Source organism: Oxyura jamaicensis, chromosome 2 (genome assembly GCF_011077185.1).
Source record: "Oxyura jamaicensis isolate SHBP4307 breed ruddy duck chromosome 2, BPBGC_Ojam_1.0, whole genome shotgun sequence".
Taxonomy (NCBI): Eukaryota; Metazoa; Chordata; class Aves; order Anseriformes; family Anatidae; genus Oxyura; species Oxyura jamaicensis.
This window is the reverse complement of record NC_048894.1, coordinates 118,420,045-118,439,605: the sequence shown is the minus strand read 5'-3', so window position 1 is coordinate 118,439,605 and position 19,561 is coordinate 118,420,045. Positions and strand designations below refer to the sequence as shown.

Here is a 19,561-nt window from a genome sequence, read left to right as displayed (position 1 = left end):
AGACACAAAGTCACAAGATAATCATGATTTCTTAGGATATCTTAAAAAGACTAACAAATAATTTAATTTATTTAAAGATTTTATGATTTCAGTTCCCTGATGGGGCAGGCTGTAATTTGAGTTAACAGATACTTAGACAATTCATCTATAGGTATAAAATATATGCAAACACAAAACTGCAAACTTTTTTTGAAAGTTTTAAGTGCTTATTCATTTGAAAAGCAGATTACCTCTTTACCTGATTAACTATGGATCCCTTTTCCTCACTTTAGATACCCAGTTTTAAAAGTGTTCGTCAAAATGTTGGGTTAGCGGTATGTTACTGGAAGAAACAGGAATAGCATCCCAAAGACTTGATCTTAAAATCTGGTGTTATCTTCATTATATTCCAGCTTTCCCCATATCTTTATCTTCTCCTCTTCCAGGCTTGGAAGTGAAGACATTTGGCAAAGTTTTTTATACAGTTTCTGGGACAAGGAATTTTGTATCTGAGAACCATCTTTCTGCAGTCTTGCCAGCAGGGCTATTTTATTTCATGGCAGGTATAGCTCATATGTCAAAAAATGTGTGGAACTCTTTACTGAAATTGTTTCCAAGTTGAGGACTCTGTTCTACAAATTACTCATGTTAAGAGAGTTGTCTAACCATCTTCTACAATATCTTGCAATTCTACTTGTAACCTCTCTGTATGCAGTGATCTGTCTCTTCTGCTTTAAGGCTGAATAAAGAACTCTCTAGTTAGCATCAAATCTCGAAATCAGTTCACAGTGTATACAGATATCAAGACTGTTGAAATGGGGGATATTTTTAAAAGTCTGATCTTCCTGATTTTTTTCTGTGGAGCCAGTTTAAATACTTCTGATTGTATGATCTGGAAGATTTGGTCTTGCTGTCTATTCCCTATTTATGAGTCCTAAAGTAGGAGGGGAAAAAAAAAAAAAAAAAAAAAAAAAGCCTTTAAAGCAGAATATTGTAGTAATGGATGAACACAAGTCATATGTATTGGACCTGCAGGCCACCTATTTCATTTGTGTTAACTGATAAAAGATACTTCACTGAAAAGTTTGAGAGATTCTACAATAAAGAGTTCAGGAATATCCTGCCATGAAGAATATTTTTTATTTTTTTTTATTTTTCCCCCACTAGAAACTTTGAACTCTAAAAGACGTAAATAATGGAAATACCTTCGTTGGATTTTGAGATCTGACTGTTACAATTCTGAATATCATTAGTATTAGTAAGATTATTCAGTCCTTGGTCATTCTTACTGGTTGCTTGGCCTCAACGATACTTTATGACACAGGAATATCTGTGTCATAAACCACAGGCTAGTGCTTTAAAGAGAGCACTTTCTCAAAACACACTTGTGACTATGCCACTGTTCAATTACTTGCAGTCCAGTTCTTCAACTTTCATTTAGCTGAGGTATGGCTGGTGTGTTTTCCTAGAGCTCATTCATTGCTCTGTATGTCACATTCAGGTGATCTTTTCAGGAGAGCTTTTTCAAAGATCCACCCATTCTCATCGTCTCATTTATGTCGCAGCTTCAGGAACAATCACAGGACCCTATTGTATTTTTCTACCCTCTGACATTTAAGGTTTTTCACACAGAGGTGAATTGGGATCTCTTTCTGGAATGCTCTGGGTCTTTGCCTGTGTCCTTACTCAAGCCTCAGCTAAAACTCATTTGTACAGCTGCTCAAAGTCATTGAAAATTGAAATTTAGCAGTGAAATGCTGACACCACCTTCCTCATTACAGCGTTTAGCTGCTTTCTGTCATGCTGCAATCAACCCTGTATTGTAAGTGCCTGTGTTGTGAGCATCTCTGATCTAAACATTTGTTAGCTTAAAATATCAATTCAGTTGCAATCCATTATGCCCTGCTCAGAATGCCCATCTGGTTCCAGAGGCAGCATGCTACCACACGATGTGCTGCTGCGAAGCCACAGGCCTGATTCTGCCCTTGTTTATGCTGCTGTGAGTCTCAAGGAATGGCACTGGGGTAGCTGAAAGCAGAAACACCCAGAAACAGGTGTGGGGAAGAAGTTATCCACACATAGCCTACATAATGCACTCCTTCAAACTTGCTGTCCCAGCTTTGCTTCTATCCCCATTGTCAAGGAAGTGTTATTCAAAGTCTGAAGGAAACACAACAGCAATAGAGAACACCTTGGACGTTTTCTTGAGGGGATGATTGTAACCCCATTTCTTTCCTGATGAATCCACCATTCCGGACATTTTCTGGTGTTTCTGAAACATCTCTTTAGAAAAAAAAACTGACTCCATAGGAATGGAAAGTAAAAAGATACTTTTTGAAGGAAATGCCAAGAAAAAGATATAAAATATTAATCACTTGGAAAAGTCACTATATACTGCAAACTGTTTTCGTGTCTATTGTGCTTTGAGGTGAAAACGCCTGATTAAAAACCTCTAGATGAAAGTATGGCTCTCATGGCATACTTACAAGGTCTGCTGGGACTGCAGTGGATCTGAAAAAATTGTATGGGAAGCCGTTTACAGTTTGCTGTTGCCTTGGACTTGCATTGTTTTTGTTTGTTTGTTTGTTTGTTTTGTTTTGTTTTGTTTTTTGTTGTTGTTTTTGTTTTGTTTTGTTTTGTTTTGTTTTCTGAGCAAAACCAACAAAAACCCCAGTTACTGAAGGAAGCAGTTGTGTTCTGTGCTGTAAGCAATAGAGATGACAAGCTGCTACAAATACCCAGACAGTAAATGCTTCCATGCTACTTAGGTTCAGAATCAAGATCACTAGAGCTCATTTTTTTGTGGCTTAAGGATGTCTTGTTTAAGGTTCATTACCAAGAGTGACTAACCTAGAAGTTTAAAATGATCCATGGATGCCTTTTTGTGGCATGAGAGACCGGAGAAGGATCTTATTTAACTAGATGGCACACAAACAGCTCTTTGCTATCTACAGCATGCCTTTCCAGTCACAATTAACCACTCAACACATCTTACCACAGAGCAGGAAAGAGAATATGAGAGCACTGAAGGCACTTGTTAAAACCTGAGAACAGCCTGAAGTTGCATAAGCTTTCTGAAGGCTTTGGTGCAGGGGTGGCAGCAGATGGCTGCAGGAAGGCTACGCTCAGCCCTTTGCTTGTCCTCTGGAAGGGGACAACGGCATGGTTCACAAAGCAGTCCCTGAGATACCACAGATTTTAACAGGGCATAAGATAGCTCAGACTGGGGCTAGCTTATTTAATTTCACAGACTGAAAACTGCAGCACATCAGGAAATCTGTTCTGAGTCACCTGACTGTCCCCACCACCTGGGACATACAGCAGCCTTGCTCATAGCCATGCAGAAGCTAGCAGAGGGGTTGCTGTCACATGTGAGTCCCAAAGACCTCATGGCCCCGGTGTCCAGCAGCTGCAGGATGTTCCTGATCACTCCCTTGGCCACTCTCTGACAGGCCCGCAAAGTTGTAGGGTCCAGCATTATTTTGTGGGGATACCAGGAGGGACTTTGCAGACCTCTGCAGCTCCTGTAAGACCCTGTGATGCCTGCTGGAAGGTGAAGTGGAAAACTATTGCTAGGAAAGCTACATGGAGAGAGGATTCAGTTCACGCTTTGAACTCAATTATGTGAGAATGAAAGAATTCCTCTGCACCTTGAAATGTCCACTGGGTGGTATAGAGCATGCAGACGCAGTGTCTATTAAATGTAATGGGATGGGATCAATAGTGATTCAGTAGCCTCATATCGTAGGATTCCTCCTGCCCAGGCTATTTAACTCATGAGAGCACACTGGCCACCTATGCACAAATGATATGCTAAATGCCTCAATCAGAATTAAATCCAGAAATTATTTCTCCCATAGTAGCACAAAACCCATTAATGTTTTGTTTTTAAATTGTATTCATTATAGGGAGAGAACAGAATCCAGTTTACCACTTTATTAACTGACACACTATGAAAAATAACACCCACAGAGGAAAAAAAAAATAAAAATAAAAATTGAAATCCATTGTCATTATAGTTTAGTTAGGGAAACAAAAAACTAATACAAAATATTTAAGGGGTTTGTATCCCCATTAGATTGGGTATATTGTCAAGCCTAACACAAAAGACAGCTATTTAATAACTTTTTGTAAAACAGTGGTCTTGTAAGCCCCAGTCCAGTGAGTAGTCTCTATTCCTGAAAGCAGTTCCACTGACTCCTATGAGAAGTCTCCCACAGGGTGACCCTCCTGTGCCATACTGGACCCTTTGTTTGAGTCTCACTTTTGCATAGGATATTATTCACTGATACTTATGAAACTCTGAGCACAAAACAGGAATACAACTGGTTTTCATTTATATTCACCATTCATTATTCATCTAGTGTATGCACGACAGAAAAATACTAATACCCATAACATAATTTATGGATACTCATCTCCATAGGTCACCTCATTACCCCTATACATTTTTATTATTTATTTTTATTCCCATATACATTTAAACTTTAAAATCGCACAAGACACCTTTGAATGCATGCATTCCCACTTTGTCATGAAACTTTTAGCTAAAATCACTCTCAACAGGAAGGATTACTCTTCTCGTAAATTTTAGGAAAAAGAGCAATATTGCAGGCAGGCCAAACGTACAAGATGGATAAGGGAGAGGGATATCATGGACTGGCAAGGAAATGGCTGAGAAGATGTTGGATATATGTATTCAGAGTAAAGTTAGACATGCCTGTTGTCTCCTTGACTGAAGCTTTAAAGGCTATTGCATGGCGAAAAATTCAAGTTAATTTTTATCTTTGCAGCATTGTACAGTCTTTGGGTAAGAAACAATCATGACTGAAAGTTCTCACTTATATTAGACACAGAAAAGCTTTTTCTGTGCCAAGTGTACCTCACTTTTTTTCCCACGCGTGAACAAAAGTACCCGTCATAGAAAATATAGTAACCCAAAGTATGAAACTAGGAATTTGTTCCTTGGCAAATGTGCTTTTAGCACAACATAAAGGGAGCAGAAGGATATACCACTAACTTTGTGACATTCCCTAACAGATAAAATTCAGTGTGTAGGCAATATATCACGCTTACAGAAACTCAGTGCACTACTTTGCATCTTGGGCTGTCTTTACCACTATGTATATTTTAGCAGATGTGTGGATCCACTATTAAAATCCTGTAGATGACATGAGAGTGTTTTTTTTTTTTTTTTTCTAAAAAAAAAAAAAATATTATTTTTTGCCATTCCTTCCAATTATCCCCCAAGAATTTCCCTTCATAGGACCTCTGGGTTCATAACAATCTTTAAGCCTAGACCCACCAGAGTGGAACAGCTGATGGGATGTGCTGGAGGACAGGGTTGCACTTCAGGGGAAACTCAGCAGGCTGAGCAGAGCCTCACAAAGATCCACAAAGGTCCAGGTAAACACCACTGTGATCATGCCATTTTGGGACTTTCTTTTCTTTCAGACTGGCATAATACTTTAAAGTTATTACAAATTATTTGCATAAATTTGGGCTCACAGTTAAAAAATATGACAATAAAAAAAAAAGCGAAGGAGGCACCCACCTAACATCTTTGGTAATCAGCTGGTTGTTTGCAGTCTTTTAATAGGATTGTGAAGCTAAACTGGAGACATCTGTATCTGAAAACTTCACTAATGTGGCCAGAAAAAAAAGGGGACAAAAATAGTAGCACTAAATTACAGAGTAGCACTTATATTAAGTCTTCCTAATACTGTTTTTAATTACCTTTTTCTGTTAAAATGACACATGCAGATTTCAAGCTGGCATGTTATGAAGCCTTACTGCTATTCCATCAGAATAATGGTATGTTCTTATTTTTTCCTATGAGTGATAAAAATGATTAATAAGTGGCAAAGCTCCACAAATATTATTTTCTCCATAATATCAAAAACTCATACTGATATGCTGATATGGTGTTATGTGATTCTGTGGACTTTTTATGATGGTTTAATAGGAAGTAGACAGAATCCATGGGATAAAGATAGAGGCATAAACTCAGTAAGAAAGAAATGAACTAGAAAATACAATTTGGAAAAAAATGTTGGAGGCAGATCCACTTTTGTTCCTGATGATGCTAGAGAAATATTTTTACTGCACTTGAATGGAAAGAAAAAAATATTCACTAATATCTTCTCTAGTTGATTTTCAGAGGCTGAAGTCCTGGATGCTGCGTTTGTTGTAGATGTGCTGTGATAATACCATACTGCATACGTTTCCTCCTTTATATGAAGTTTTACTGATATGTTATAGCTGCAGACTGAATGCAGAAGGAATAGGATATCTGGAAACAAGAATACACCAGTTGGCATATGGATGTCAGTAACATCAAGATATACAGGAATAAAAAGTGTGAAAAAAAGTGATTATTGAGAGCTGTGGTCTGGTGGGTGAGGCTAAAGGTGATTAGTGAAAGGATAGTGTCTAATGCATGGAATCAGTTGATTTAAGGAATAAGAGCGGTACTGTTGTGATGAATCTGGGTATCAAACAGGAAATAAAGCCATGGTTGTAGGACATGAAGTACTATAGGGTTAAAAAGTGTACTACACGATTACAGAAACAGTCATGGACTCATAATCACTCCCTGGATGTAGATAATAGAGGGAAGTTGGTATTCAGGAAAGATGGAAATAATGGTAAAAGTGGTGTGTGGGAAAGGAAGGGCAAACTGAAGTTTCAGAAAGGGATTGCCAATATAACAGATCCTGTTTGCAAGCAAAATTACTTTTGTGGGAAAGATACTGGGTAGTTGTTAGAGTCTGCTGTAGAATTCCAGAGTTAAATTTGGATATGGATAGAGATGATCAACTTGCTATTACAGGGAGAAATTCTGTAGAGAATTGTCTCATTATGGGAGACTGATTCTCAGATACATGCTGGAGACCAAATGCTACTGAAGACAGCCCAGATATTGTGGAGTTTGTGACAACTGACAGATTTTCTGACAGAAAGCAGAGATGCTTCTTTCTAAACTTATTTATAGAAAGTATTGAGCTTGTAGGATGTCTAATTGTAAAAAAAAAAAAAACTAAAAACAATGATCACGTGAATGTTTGTTCAATTTAAACAAACTGAAGAGATAAACAAAAATAGATATGTAGTCAGTCTATCTATAAGAAATTTAGGGAAATGAGTGAAGGCCACACAAATTAATTGTTCAGGGACTTCTTTGTGGAGGAGGCTTGGATTTTCTTTAAGTCAAAACACAGAGGAATTTTTGGATCTTTTAAACTCTGAAAAAGGAAAAGCTTCTGTAAAAGTCGTAGCTATATGCAAACCCACCTCAAAAACGATGCCAAGATAGAAATGGAAAAAGGATGATCAACAATAAAACAGTACCTTGAAGGTCAGTTTTCAATAAGGGCACTTGAATCAATGGATAAAACCAGCTAATGGGAAAAGAGAACATAAAATAAGTCTGTGTTACTGCAGATAGAAGCAGAACTCCAAGCTTCATGTTGTCACTCAGTGGAACTAGAAAATCTCTGTTCTGGGATCCTGAAAAAGCTGGCATATAAAGTCTTGCTTCTGGTGAGAAGCATCTTAAATTAGTCCATCCACTTAAAACTGGTATCATGTGACTGGAAATATGATACATTACACAAGTAATGGGCTAAAACAGACCTACAATGAGAGCTTCAAAACAAAATATTGTAGCTTTAGAGCAGATTTTAAAGCAAAAACTAATTGAATATGAAGGTAAACATATATTTTCCCCCCAAAAGGAGTAGATCATAAGAAAGCCACAGAGTGGAGACCAACTTAATAGCTTTCTTTTGTAACTTCTGTCTCAAGAAACAAAAAGTGGGAGGTCTAATCTATCAAAACTTTGGTAGAATAGCTATTACCATGCTGGTGGGAAAATACTGGTGAAGTGTGAGAAGACTGGGATTAGTAGAAGATAGATAAGGCAAGTATAAGGAATTAGAAATGCCATTGAAAAACTCTTGGACTGGAGTAGGATTACTATTAATTTTCTCTTTACTGATTACACTTGGAGCCAATCTTCTCTGAATATTTCTCTTACTGACCTTGGTTTTAAAAAGCAATATAGCAATATAAGGTTTTGGGAGACATTATCAATGCAGAAAAGGAAAGTGATACGTGGAAAATTCACAAGTACCTTGAAGTTTGGAAACAAAACAAAACAAACAAACAAACAAACAAAAACAAAAAGGAAAATAAAAGAGAGATGAAATTGTATTACACGCATTCAGTTCATTTAGTTGTTAATAAAAATTTTTAATGTAATTGAAGCCTCATCACAGTGACATGACACCAGAAGAGCCTGTGTGTTTTAAAGGATCATGAAATAACTAGCATTAACCAGTGCAATGTCTGAGTCAATGGGGAATTACAATTCTAGGTCATACCTAGTGAGATATTGCCAGTAGAAATATGAAAGTACTGGCAAAATGCAATCTAAGATAATCTATGGTCTTGGTCACCCATATTCCCCAATGATGAATTCAAACTGGAACTGATGAACTGCAAACTCTATGAAGATAATCCAGAGAATGCAGAACCTCTCATGAGATGAGAGAATGAACAGCAGAACTAACGACTTTCCTTGCACAGTGTCTCCTATTCCCTAATTCTGCTTGTCTATCACAATAGTCCCACTGGATAGGGTAGAGCAATGCAATGGCTCATCTGGAAGGATACATGCTTGGGCTGGCTAGTGGCTGGTGCCAAACAAAATGGATAATGGCTGAAATCTGTCTGCTTTTTCCCTTTGTGGAGGGTATAATTTGTTTTTTTTCTTCTCCTCTGAGTAGCCTGTTGGTTTGTGTTGTGGTTTAACCCAGCCGGCAGCTAAATACCACACAGCTGTTCGCTCACCCTCCCAACTCCCTCTCTGGGATGGGGGAGAGAAACGGGAAAGTGAAGCCTGTGAGTTGAGATAAAGACAGTTTATTAAGATAGGAAAAAAAAAATAATAATAATAATAGTGTGTATGAAACAAGTGATGCACAATGCAATTGCTCACCACCCACTGACCAATGCCTGAGCAGCCGGCCCCCCACCCTGGCTAGCCACCCCTATGCATTGTTTAGCATGACATCAGGTGGTATGGAATACCCCTTTGGCCAGTTTGGGTCAGCTGTCCTGGGTCTGGGTGTGTCCCCTCCCAGCTCTTTCTGCACCCCTAGTCTGCCCGTTGGCAGGACAGAGGGAGAAGCTTAGATGTAGAGCTTAGGGCTTAGGGATATGGTTTAGTGGAGGACTTGTTAGTGTTAGGTCAGAGGTTGGACTCAGTGATCTTGGAGGTCTCTTCCAACCTAGACTATTCTGTGATTCTGTGAAGATGAAAAGTCCTTGCCTTGGAGTAAGCACTGCTCTGTAACAATTAAAACATCAGCATGTTATCAGCACTCTTCTCATCCTAATCCAAAACATAGCACCCTACCAGCTACTAGGAGGAAAATTAACTCTATCCTAACTGAAACCAGGACAGTTTGTTTTTATTTATTTATTTTTCACAACATTTAAAGAAAATTATCTTTGAGATTTCTGCTGTATTTTTATATTTGAAATAGTACATAGTTCAAAAGTTGTTTGAAGTCAGGAACAAAGGACAGAAATGGACTATATGATCACAGAATCATCATTCCCATGGGGAACAAGTGTAAAAATAGGGATAGGTTAAGAATAAATAGGGACAGACCACTGATGAAATTAAAAAGGCAGGACAGCAGCAGCAGGTCTCTATCAATCAGAGAATTAAACTTCCAACTGGTATATTGAGGACAGAGGATATAACTAGTTTTAAGATTCTAATCAGGTTATGAAATGGATTACATGACCTGATTGCCTTCAGGAAGTCCTCTCTCGTCCTATCAGAAACACAGATGTGCTAATATGATGGCTCTGCCCTAATGAGTGCAAGACAGCACTTTAAGATTGGCAAGGGGGACATATAGATCAGTTTAAGTCATTTATAGATGACACATTTACTCCATAGTGTACCATATTTGTTCATCTTTGTCACTGAAAATCTGTTTTGCCAATTTGCAGGCAGATTCTGTGACTATTGCTTGTTCTGCTTTTCTTTCTCTCTGGAAGGGCTGGGTGCTGGCTTGCAGTGATGCAGAACCTTGACAGCACAGAGAAAAGCAGTGGCAGCTTGCCCAGAATAAAGAGCTGCACCTTATTTCCATACAAATATACTTTGAATTGTGTAAGATTTTCCATCCGAATTATTTTTATTTTTATTTTTATTTTATTTATTTATTTAAAGAGCACTGCAAATGTACACAGCATCTTACACAGCAATCCAAAATTGCTGTGAAGGTCACAAAACAAGAAAAAGCTTTGTAAAGCACAGCGTTGTCCTCACAAAAGAATTGTAATAATATATATATATATTTATACAAACTTAAATGACTTTCAGTTTATTGCACTGATGTGAAAAGAATTTGAATTCCTGATGTGTGAGGATGAGTTTTGCCAGAGGATTTTATAATGAACTAGCTAACACATAATTTCCTTCCATCAGATAAAGCTAGGACCTATCAGCCATGTCATAAACTACCAGCAAGTCTCTGAAATTCTTGCTCAGCTCAGGCAGGAACAGTGACCTGTTTGGAGCAGGAAGTCTAGAGAGTGATCCTTGGTGCCACTGTGGATATCTGTGTGGCAGCATACAAACTGTGTTGGAGTTTCCGGCAGAGCTGGTAGAAAATGGAAAGATGGTTGGCCAGAGAGATTTCATGGAAATGTGGTTTCAGCAGAATCCAGTGGCCCTGTGAGTGTGTGTGTGGTAACTTCAACAAAATTGATGAATTTAAGAACTGTTCCAAAATTCTCATTTTCCTTCTGCACTACGGTCAGTCTGTATAAAGAACTGTAGCCTTATATGATAAAAAACTTTCATTAGACTTTGATCAAAATTTGATAGAGACTTTGATATATAGTACTGTATGGAGAAGCCAGAGCAAACTCCCCAGGGGCTGATGGAGAATAAAATGTCAAGTGCTGACTAGCCAGCATAATATGCAGTAAATAGGAATGAGAAACTAATCTATAATTTAAACAATGTCTTAATTAATACAACATACATAATGAAATGTGTGGTAAATCCAGGGAGGAATCTTGTCTGTCTGCTCACCTAGGAGCAGCTACAACACCATGCCCTTGAATAAGATAGCAGTAAGTCTATGCTAATATAAAGGAGTTCCAGTCAGAACTGCAGGCTGTTTTGCTTGCTTGTTTTCACAAATGTTAACACAGGGAGTCTCTAAAATCAAATGTCACCATGGGAAAACCCAAAGAAATAAAAAGAAAAGGCCCAGGGATGTTTGCCAGTCTGAGGGATTGGTTCCAAAATGATATGACATGGAAAGGGACAGCCCTGACCCATGCTGATCTTGTGTCCCCCTCCCTCTCCAGTGATGGCACAATGAATGAATTTATGGGGTAATCCTATAATCCAAACACATTTAACTTTGTTATTTCATCTCTCTGTGGCCTGAAGAACCAAAGGTCCTATATGAAGTGCCTGGTTGCCCAGCCCTGGGAGTGCAATTGAAAATATGGAGAGAAGTGCTCAAGCACACAAGGAGTTTCAGATGGTTGGTATAGGCTTGCCCTGAGTTTGTTTCGCTCACCCTGGCATTTGGGATATTGCTGTTAGACTGTTTCTAGTAGCTGAACTAGCTCATCTGCAGACAGCTTAGACACTTCTATCCACATATATGTCCTTATGTAAACAGATGGATGTAGGATGAGCATCAGTTGTTTCTCTGGACTTTCTGCTATTGTCCCCCACACGTACAGAGTTGCCTCATTCCTCATACAGTTCCCACCTAGAATAAGGCTGTTGAAGCTAGTGACTCCCACCATGAAGCTTCTTAGATTACTTTTCTATAGAGTAATTACAAAAAAGGCAATGCAGTTTGGAGGTGCTGCTGGCTCAGCAGAGAAACTGCTGTGGGAGTGCTGTGCTCAGAGCACATGAAGAGAAAAGAAGGGAAACAGGCTCCCACGAGGAAAAGACTGAGGAATTACTTATTTTTTAGGCGCTTCTGTCTTCTAGACAGTAGATATTACCTCAGACACAAAGGACCAGGATGGAGAAGGTGGAGGTAATAGGTAAAATGAGTGAGAGAAGATTAGCAGAGCTCCAGTTCAGTACAGCATCATAATGAACTTGTTTATCTTCTTAAGCAATTAGTGCTCAGAAATCATCAGCTTCCCCCATAACCTGTTTGACTCCTTCCACTCTGGGAGGGAAATGGCTGCTTGCTGCAGGCAGAATAAGAAAGATCATTGCCTCTAATTTTTCAAGTTCTGATGAAATCTTAAAGAATAAAATTTGAAGTTAATAAGCATGATATTTTGATACTATTTTATAAATATTCAGATTTCTTTGGGTACCAATGCCTAAGTATGAAGGCTCTCAGTATTGACTGTCTATGGCTTCCTCCCTAAGCAATGTTTTGCTGCAGCAGTCAAGGTACAGTGATACACAGTCCTTGCTAGAAGTTAACAATGCATTTTCTTAATTCATACTTAGGGAGCCCAAGCAAGTGCTAAAGGATCCTTGTGGTGCATCCTCTGGGCTTTTGAAATGGCCCTCCCTGCACTGCATGGAAGACTGAGAGGGAGGATTTGCACACATTGCATTACATTTTTCTTGATCTTCATAAGGACTAGCGAGGTGGGGGTTGGTCTATTCTCCCACATGCCTAGTGACAGGATGAGGGGGAATGGGCCAAAGTTGTGCCAGGGGAGGTTTAGGTTGGATATTAGGAAGAACTTTACTGAAAGGGTTGTTAGGCATAGGAACAGGCTGCCCAGGGAATTGGTTGAGTCACCATCCCTGGAGGTCTTTAAAAGACATTTAGATGTAGAGCTTAGGGATATGGTTTAGTGGAGGACTTGTTAGTGTTAGGTCAAAGGTTGGACTCTTCCAACCTAGATGATTGTGATTCTGTGATTCTGCACATGTCAGTATGTATTTTTACCTTTATTAGCAGGGCTTAAGGATTGAAAGAAGCAGGAAAATGCACCTAGCCAACACCCATTACAAAACAGGGGATCGACAAAGATGCTGACAGCATTCTCCTGTTGGGAATGAGTCTATATTGGTGCATTTAGCATGGAATAAATGAAGTTTCATAAATAAAATATTTAACAGTTTTTCTTGTGGGCATTAATGGCTTTATATTAGAAATACCCTGCTTAGAGACCAAAACGTTTCCAGTATCACTTGCTCCCCATGCCAAATTTGTGGTTTGTAATGCAAGCACACTTTTAAGGAGGTGGACTGGCAATGTCAGCACTTCCCAATTGTCATGATAATGCTATCCTGTGGGAGAGAGAGCTAAAGGAACGATAACAAAAAACAAGCAGCTTTCTCTAAACAAAGAAAATCAATCAAAACCTCTGTTCATTGATCCTTGTTAGAAATATCTGTAACAGGCTCAGTGAGCAGACAGCTAGCTGAAGCATGTACAGTATGGATAGCCTTTTTAAACACCCAGTTGAAGCATGATACCACTGAGAGAAATTATGTTCTCCTTATGCAACCTCACAGCAAAGCTGCCAACCTATAATACAATGTGTTATCTTTAGCATTTCTTTAAAGAAGTACAGAGAATAGAAAAAAGATTTTCACAGCTGGCAATGTATGTTAACATATTAAGTTTCATCAGGAGAATATAATGGTACCACTGTTTAAGAAAATGCTACAACCTTGTTTATTTTTCCTAATTTTTATATATGGTGCCTTTTCTCTTGGGATGCTGGAAGAAAATGGGGGAAGACAGAATCAGTAAATATTGTCAACCTTCTCAGCTGAAATGCGTAATTATAGTTTTATCCCTTTCTGCTTTCTGATACACAGATTTTACAGAGTTGATTGCAGGCTTCAGGAACCATTTTTGCCTTCTAAATTGAAACATTTCAGGTTTTCTCTAATTAACAACAATTTACAGAGTACATCACAGGCTTAGTGCCTACTCACCAGCCACATTTCTCATAGACAGATCTGTTATTGCACAAAAATGAGTGCAAGAGGCCTTCTGTATTAATAGTTTATGAAGATAGCTCAATTACAGCTGACCATACAGTATTCAGGCTATGTTAATCTCCTGAGTCTTTCTCTGGAGCATTTTTTTTTCTGGAGGGCCAAAGCTTCTTGAAGTGGTAATACCATCTCTGGAACAATAAGGGTTTGGACTTGTTGGTGTGGGGCCGCAGCATTTTGAGAAATAGCTGTAGGAAGTTCTTAGGCAACTAATTAAAATAGAAACTTTGGCTTTCTTTTCCCCTTAAGGTGACAGAGTTTCAGATCTAAAGAAACAAAACTAAGAAACAAAACAAAACAAAACAAACCACCACAGGAACCAGGAGAGCCTGTATTAGACATCAGTTCAAAGCTGAGTAAATGAAAAACCTCTGATCCATCCACAGTAAACTGCCCAGAATCAAGGTATTCACACTGTTATCCCCTTTATTCCCAGTTCCTTTACACCTAAACAGTCTCACTGCATGTTTACTCATAATAAGCTGATGAAACTGAGAGCTTCCTGGAGCAAGGTGCTGTCACAATTCAATCTTGTACGGTGGCAAGCACATGATTTTTCTTAAAAAAAAAAAAAAAAAAAAAAAGGCAAAAGTGTTGTATTTCCTTCCTCTCTCTGTCCTTCCCCCATTCTCCCTTCCTCCCTTTCCCTATTCACTGCCTCATGACGTTTGTGACACCTGGATGCTGAGTTCTCATTCACCTCATTCATTTGCTGATAATTTCTGCCCACATGCAGCCATAAGACAAAACAATGGTCCAACATGAAAGGAAAGCTGCCAGATATCAAAAGTAGCATCAAAAAAGAAGTGGAGGATGAGGTATTTTTTCACCTGTTCCAGTGACTGACAATCCCCCGGAAGGACATGTGCATGCATTTACTATTTTAAAGAAGTAATCATGCTTGCTGAAAGCATCAGCCTTAGGAGAAAACCCAGAGCTTGAAGGAATGAGTGTTCTTGTAATGCTCAGCAGCTGACTTGTATTATTTCAGATAAACATGGCCGAGAATTGATGGACATGTATTCCACAGATTCTGGCATTTTCTTCACAGAATAGCTGCTTTCTGCTGTGCTGTTTTCTGTTTTGCATAATACCCTATGAACATCATTACTGGAGTTCGGAGGGTTTTGAACATTCACAGAAAGAAGCATAGGGAGAGGAGCAGTAGTTTGATTGATGCAATTTTCACATTGGCCCGGTGGATAATCAGAAGAGCTCTTCTATTACAAGGATGTGCAGAAAGCAAAACATTGTAAATCCTACCCACAATCCAGGGCCAATAAGAAATGCTAAAAAACTCCAACAGCACAGGCTTTCTTGACAGAGTCATAGTTAACAGCTTAATAGCTTAATAGCAGCTAGCAGGCAAGATCTGCTCTTATTCAAGGCACACAGCAGTTTGAAAGGATAAATATGTATGTATAGGAATTACATCTTCCTAAAATGATAAAAAACAAATAGATTAAATGAACCCCTACCTTGGAGAGCCTGAAGTGTACGAGTCTGCACAACAATACAGAGCTGCAGGACCAGCTGTGGTGCACTTTCCAGAAACGTGGCTAGCAAATGCAGCATACTCACATCTGCATACTCATACACCATTTTCCAATAAAACCGCCATCTGTCATTCTCTCCACTCCGTCGACTCCGGATACCCAAATATATAGTGTGGAAATACCTAGAAATAAAAAAGAGAGGTTATAGAAATGCAGAATTATGTTTTACTGGTAACACTTGTGCTTGAAAATAACCCACATTTTCCCAATGTACTGCCATGTAATGAATGTTTATTTAAAAGGAATATCATCCTGCTATTTATAATAGTTGATAAGAGTAAACTAAACCACAGACTTCCACAGACTACCATTGCCTTCATAAATCTGTTTAAAAAGCTATGTATTATTTTTATTTGTTAAATAGTATTCCTTTCAAAGTCAGTTTTCTGAACTGAAATGTGAAGGGAATATGTTGATTATATGGCCTCCCTCAGAGATTTTTTTCAAATAGTGGAAGGAAAAAAAGCTGATTCTGCAATGGCCTCTACTGCAAGGACTGCAGACTACAAAAATGGAGCCCATTTCCATGTGTCTCTGTTTCACCTTGGAAGACCACCTGCACTGCCACCTTGGGCCCCTGCTGTTGCTTAGATCATAGTTCTGCTTCTCCACAGCTCTAGTGAGTTTATTACTATGTTTCAGATACTGCCAAATGTATAGTGCTTTTTCTCATAGGTTGCCTGTTTTAGAAGGAGAGAAGATCTGGCAGTGAGGTTCTATTTTAGGAGAAGTGGAGATGTGGCTGTGAGTCCCCTTGGTGATTGTAAATGACTTACTAAGAGCACTCACATGCCAAGGCAGCAGGGAACAGCAGCAGGAGCCAGGAGCCCTACAGGCAGCTGCTGTTGATAGTTTTAACCAGTGGATGGGAGAAGTAATGGGCAGAAAGCACGTGTCAGCTGAATTGTTTCTGAATGCTATGTCTGTCTGTCGGTAGGTCTGGCTGAGTTTTCTCTGGGCTCTCCTTCTCTTTCAGATACATTATTGTTCATTGCAACCATCCCACCAAGATCCTGAAGGAAGCAGGAAATTTCTGCTAAGAAATTTCTATTCTGTGGTAATTCTTGGGTAAGATTTTCATCCCAAATTAGACCAAAAAGTAAAACAAAATAGAACAAAGCTTTAAAAATATTCTGGAATCGAAATCCCACAAGTTGTCATTTCATACATAGAAAAAATAAATAAATGATGGTCAGTTCCTGATAGAGCTAGGCTGGGCATCAGGCAGACCAGGAGCTCTCTTCTGGATGTCTAGAAGCCATGAGGTCTTTAGCACACAGTGGGTCCAAGTAACAGCCTTAGAAAAGGGAACCTTCAATGTTGCACATTGTCAAGGGGAGATAAAATCACTTGCAGTACTTAGGCAAATGGATCGCATGGGTCAGCTCTTGGCAGAGTGTCACATGCAAGGTTTTATATCCTGAACAGCCACCTAACAACAACAGAAACACCCATTGCCTGACAATAGCTCAGACTGTCTGTCAGAACAGCCCAAGATTCAATTGTCCCAGCAAAGACAACTGTCCTTGTACCAACACCCAACACACATATCACAGCGGAGCAACAGCTTCACTCAGGACTGTGCATCAAACACAAACAGGGAGTAGCACAGGGAAAGAACTAAGAACCCACATCTGAGCCTGCAGCATTTCTATTGACAATGAAAATTATAGCAGTGTATAATGAAAACGCGTTAAATGCACACTGAAATTAAAAGTATATCATGTGGCTCTGAATTTTATCAAAGTTACATCGGGGAGTGAAGGAGCAAGGAATGACTCAGAGACCAAGACCACAGAGGAACTGTAAGCAAGACATCAACCCTACCTCTCATGCAAATAAACTGAGCAGGTCCAGGTGGTTTAAAGTATACTGGGATAACAGGGGCTCTCTGGTGTCCTCAAGGTCAGGTAGAGTGAAATGGCCTGATGTCCAGTTCTGAAAGAAGCCATGAAGGTGGAAAACTATCTTTTTCCATATCGTTCTGCTAGTGCAGTCTGTTGGACCCCCAGGTTCTCAGTTGCAATGAGTTTAATTGTTCCTAGACCCCTCCCTGGTGTCCTGCCCCACAACAGGGACAAGTAAGACTTGCATATCATTCTGCAGTTTGTGTTTTGTGTTTGTTTGGTTTTGGCCTGTCGCATGTGTCCTTTCAAGAGGTGCACCTGGGAATAGAGCACATAGTGGGGCAGACAGAATCTTCAGCATCCTTCTTTTGAGCTATCACTAACCCTTGCTATAAATATCTAAAGTAGCTTTGGCTGCTGAGTGTTGTGCCAGGAGGCTCCAGCCCTGCCAATGGAGCCATCTGCAACTTCAGTTTTACAGCATTTGTGCAAAAAATACTTTTCCTTTTATGAAAATGACATGCCAGGCAACATCCCCGAGGGTTCTTTACCTGCTTTGCAGAGTGGTTGTGCATGGCAAATACTTTGTGATTAATGAACCCTTATGGAAATATTTCCTCTCCCATTGCACTTTATTGTGAAACATTGGCAGTGAGTTATTGGGGACTGGGGAGTCATTGCTCTTTGTCTACTTAGCGCTCTGCAATTTAGACACAAGAGGCAGAGGAAGAAGATACTTTCTCTTTTTACACATGGGGGACCAAATTTCAGCCTGCGTTTTTTTTTGTTTTGTTTTGTATTGTTTTGTTTTGTTTTTTTCCTTTCTTTTTTTTTCTGTCCTATCAATTTTGGCCAAATTAATTGTAGGCTGAAATGAGCATTTACACACATAATTACTGCCACTGATTTATAGGCACAATCCGGTGATTAGACAGCTAAACATTCTCATTTGCATCCACAATTAATTGTACCAGCAATTGATGTTAGGTGTGCAAATTAGCAGTTATTAAAATAAAAAGAAGGTATAATAAAATGCTTCATGTATCAGACTCTTTTTACCCACACTGAAATTAAAAAGAAAAAAAAAAAAAAAAAAAAAAAAGGAGTACTTTTCTGGTTGTGGTTTCCAAATATAGCTTAACACTGCAGTAATGACACATTCCATTTTATATATATGCATTATGTAATTGCATCTTAGACACTCACAGAAGTCCTGTTGTCAGTAAATGCTATTCAGACACACTCAGAGGTAGTTCCTGCCCTGAAGAGTTTTTCTTATTCTGGTCCTCTGGTATCATTCTGGTGGAACTCATATATATATACATATATTATTTATTTATTTATTTATTTATTTCTGAGGCCAGGTTGTGGCTCTTACATACAGCCATTGAAGAAAGAAATAGGAAGAATTAATGACAGTTCTGCATTGGAAACTATCGTAGGTTCATTGTGGAGCAAATTGTTGCCAATGTACACGGAGTTGCAGGTGTGTTATTGTTTCAGTTGTGATTACATCTAGAGACCTCAGCTACAGCCTTGTGCAGGTGCTGTACAAATATACAAAGGCTGCCTATCAATTTTCCCAAAGAGCATTTAATTGCGATGAAGAAATGACAGAGTGAAGAAGAGAGAGTTTGAGCATCAGAGAGGGAAGGGAAGAAACGAGGAATGGGAAGTACGGTAACAATACTGCCACCTAGGAAAGTAACCACTTCTGCCATCTAGGAAAGTAAGTACTTCATCTAATAAATCAAGACAGTCTATTAATGTTTCTAATAATGAGAAAAGTCAAAAAGCAAACAAACAAAAAAAAAACCACCTCTGCCACCCTTCTCAAATTCCACAGTTTTATAGCTCTTATATTTGTGGAGAAAAGCTTAGAAGTAACAGCATTTCCTATAATTGGAAAAAGTTAGAAGAGTATAAAATATACTATGAAAAATTAATTCCAGATTTTTAATTCTTTCTTTCTTTCTTTCTTTCTTTCTTTCTTTCTTTCTTTCTTTCTTTCTTTCTTTCTTTCTTTCTTTCTTTCTTTCTTTCTTTCTTTCTTTCTTTCTTTCTTTCCGTCCTTCCGTCCTTCCTCCTTCCCTCCCTTCCTCCCTCCCTCCCTCCCTCCCTCCCTTCCTTCCTTC

The 19,561-nt window shown here is 38.9% G+C and overlaps 1 protein-coding gene across 1 annotated transcript in view; it reads right to left on the bottom strand.

Moving 5' to 3' along the window:
• Positions 1-19,561, bottom strand: part of XKR4 (XK related 4) — a 224,548-nt gene that overhangs the window by 69,293 nt on the left and 135,694 nt on the right. Inside the window, exon 2 of the mRNA XM_035317386.1 lies at positions 15,502-15,701. Within this exon, the coding sequence (XP_035173277.1) occupies positions 15,502-15,701 (200 nt within the window). The remainder of the gene's footprint in view (positions 1-15,501; positions 15,702-19,561) is intronic.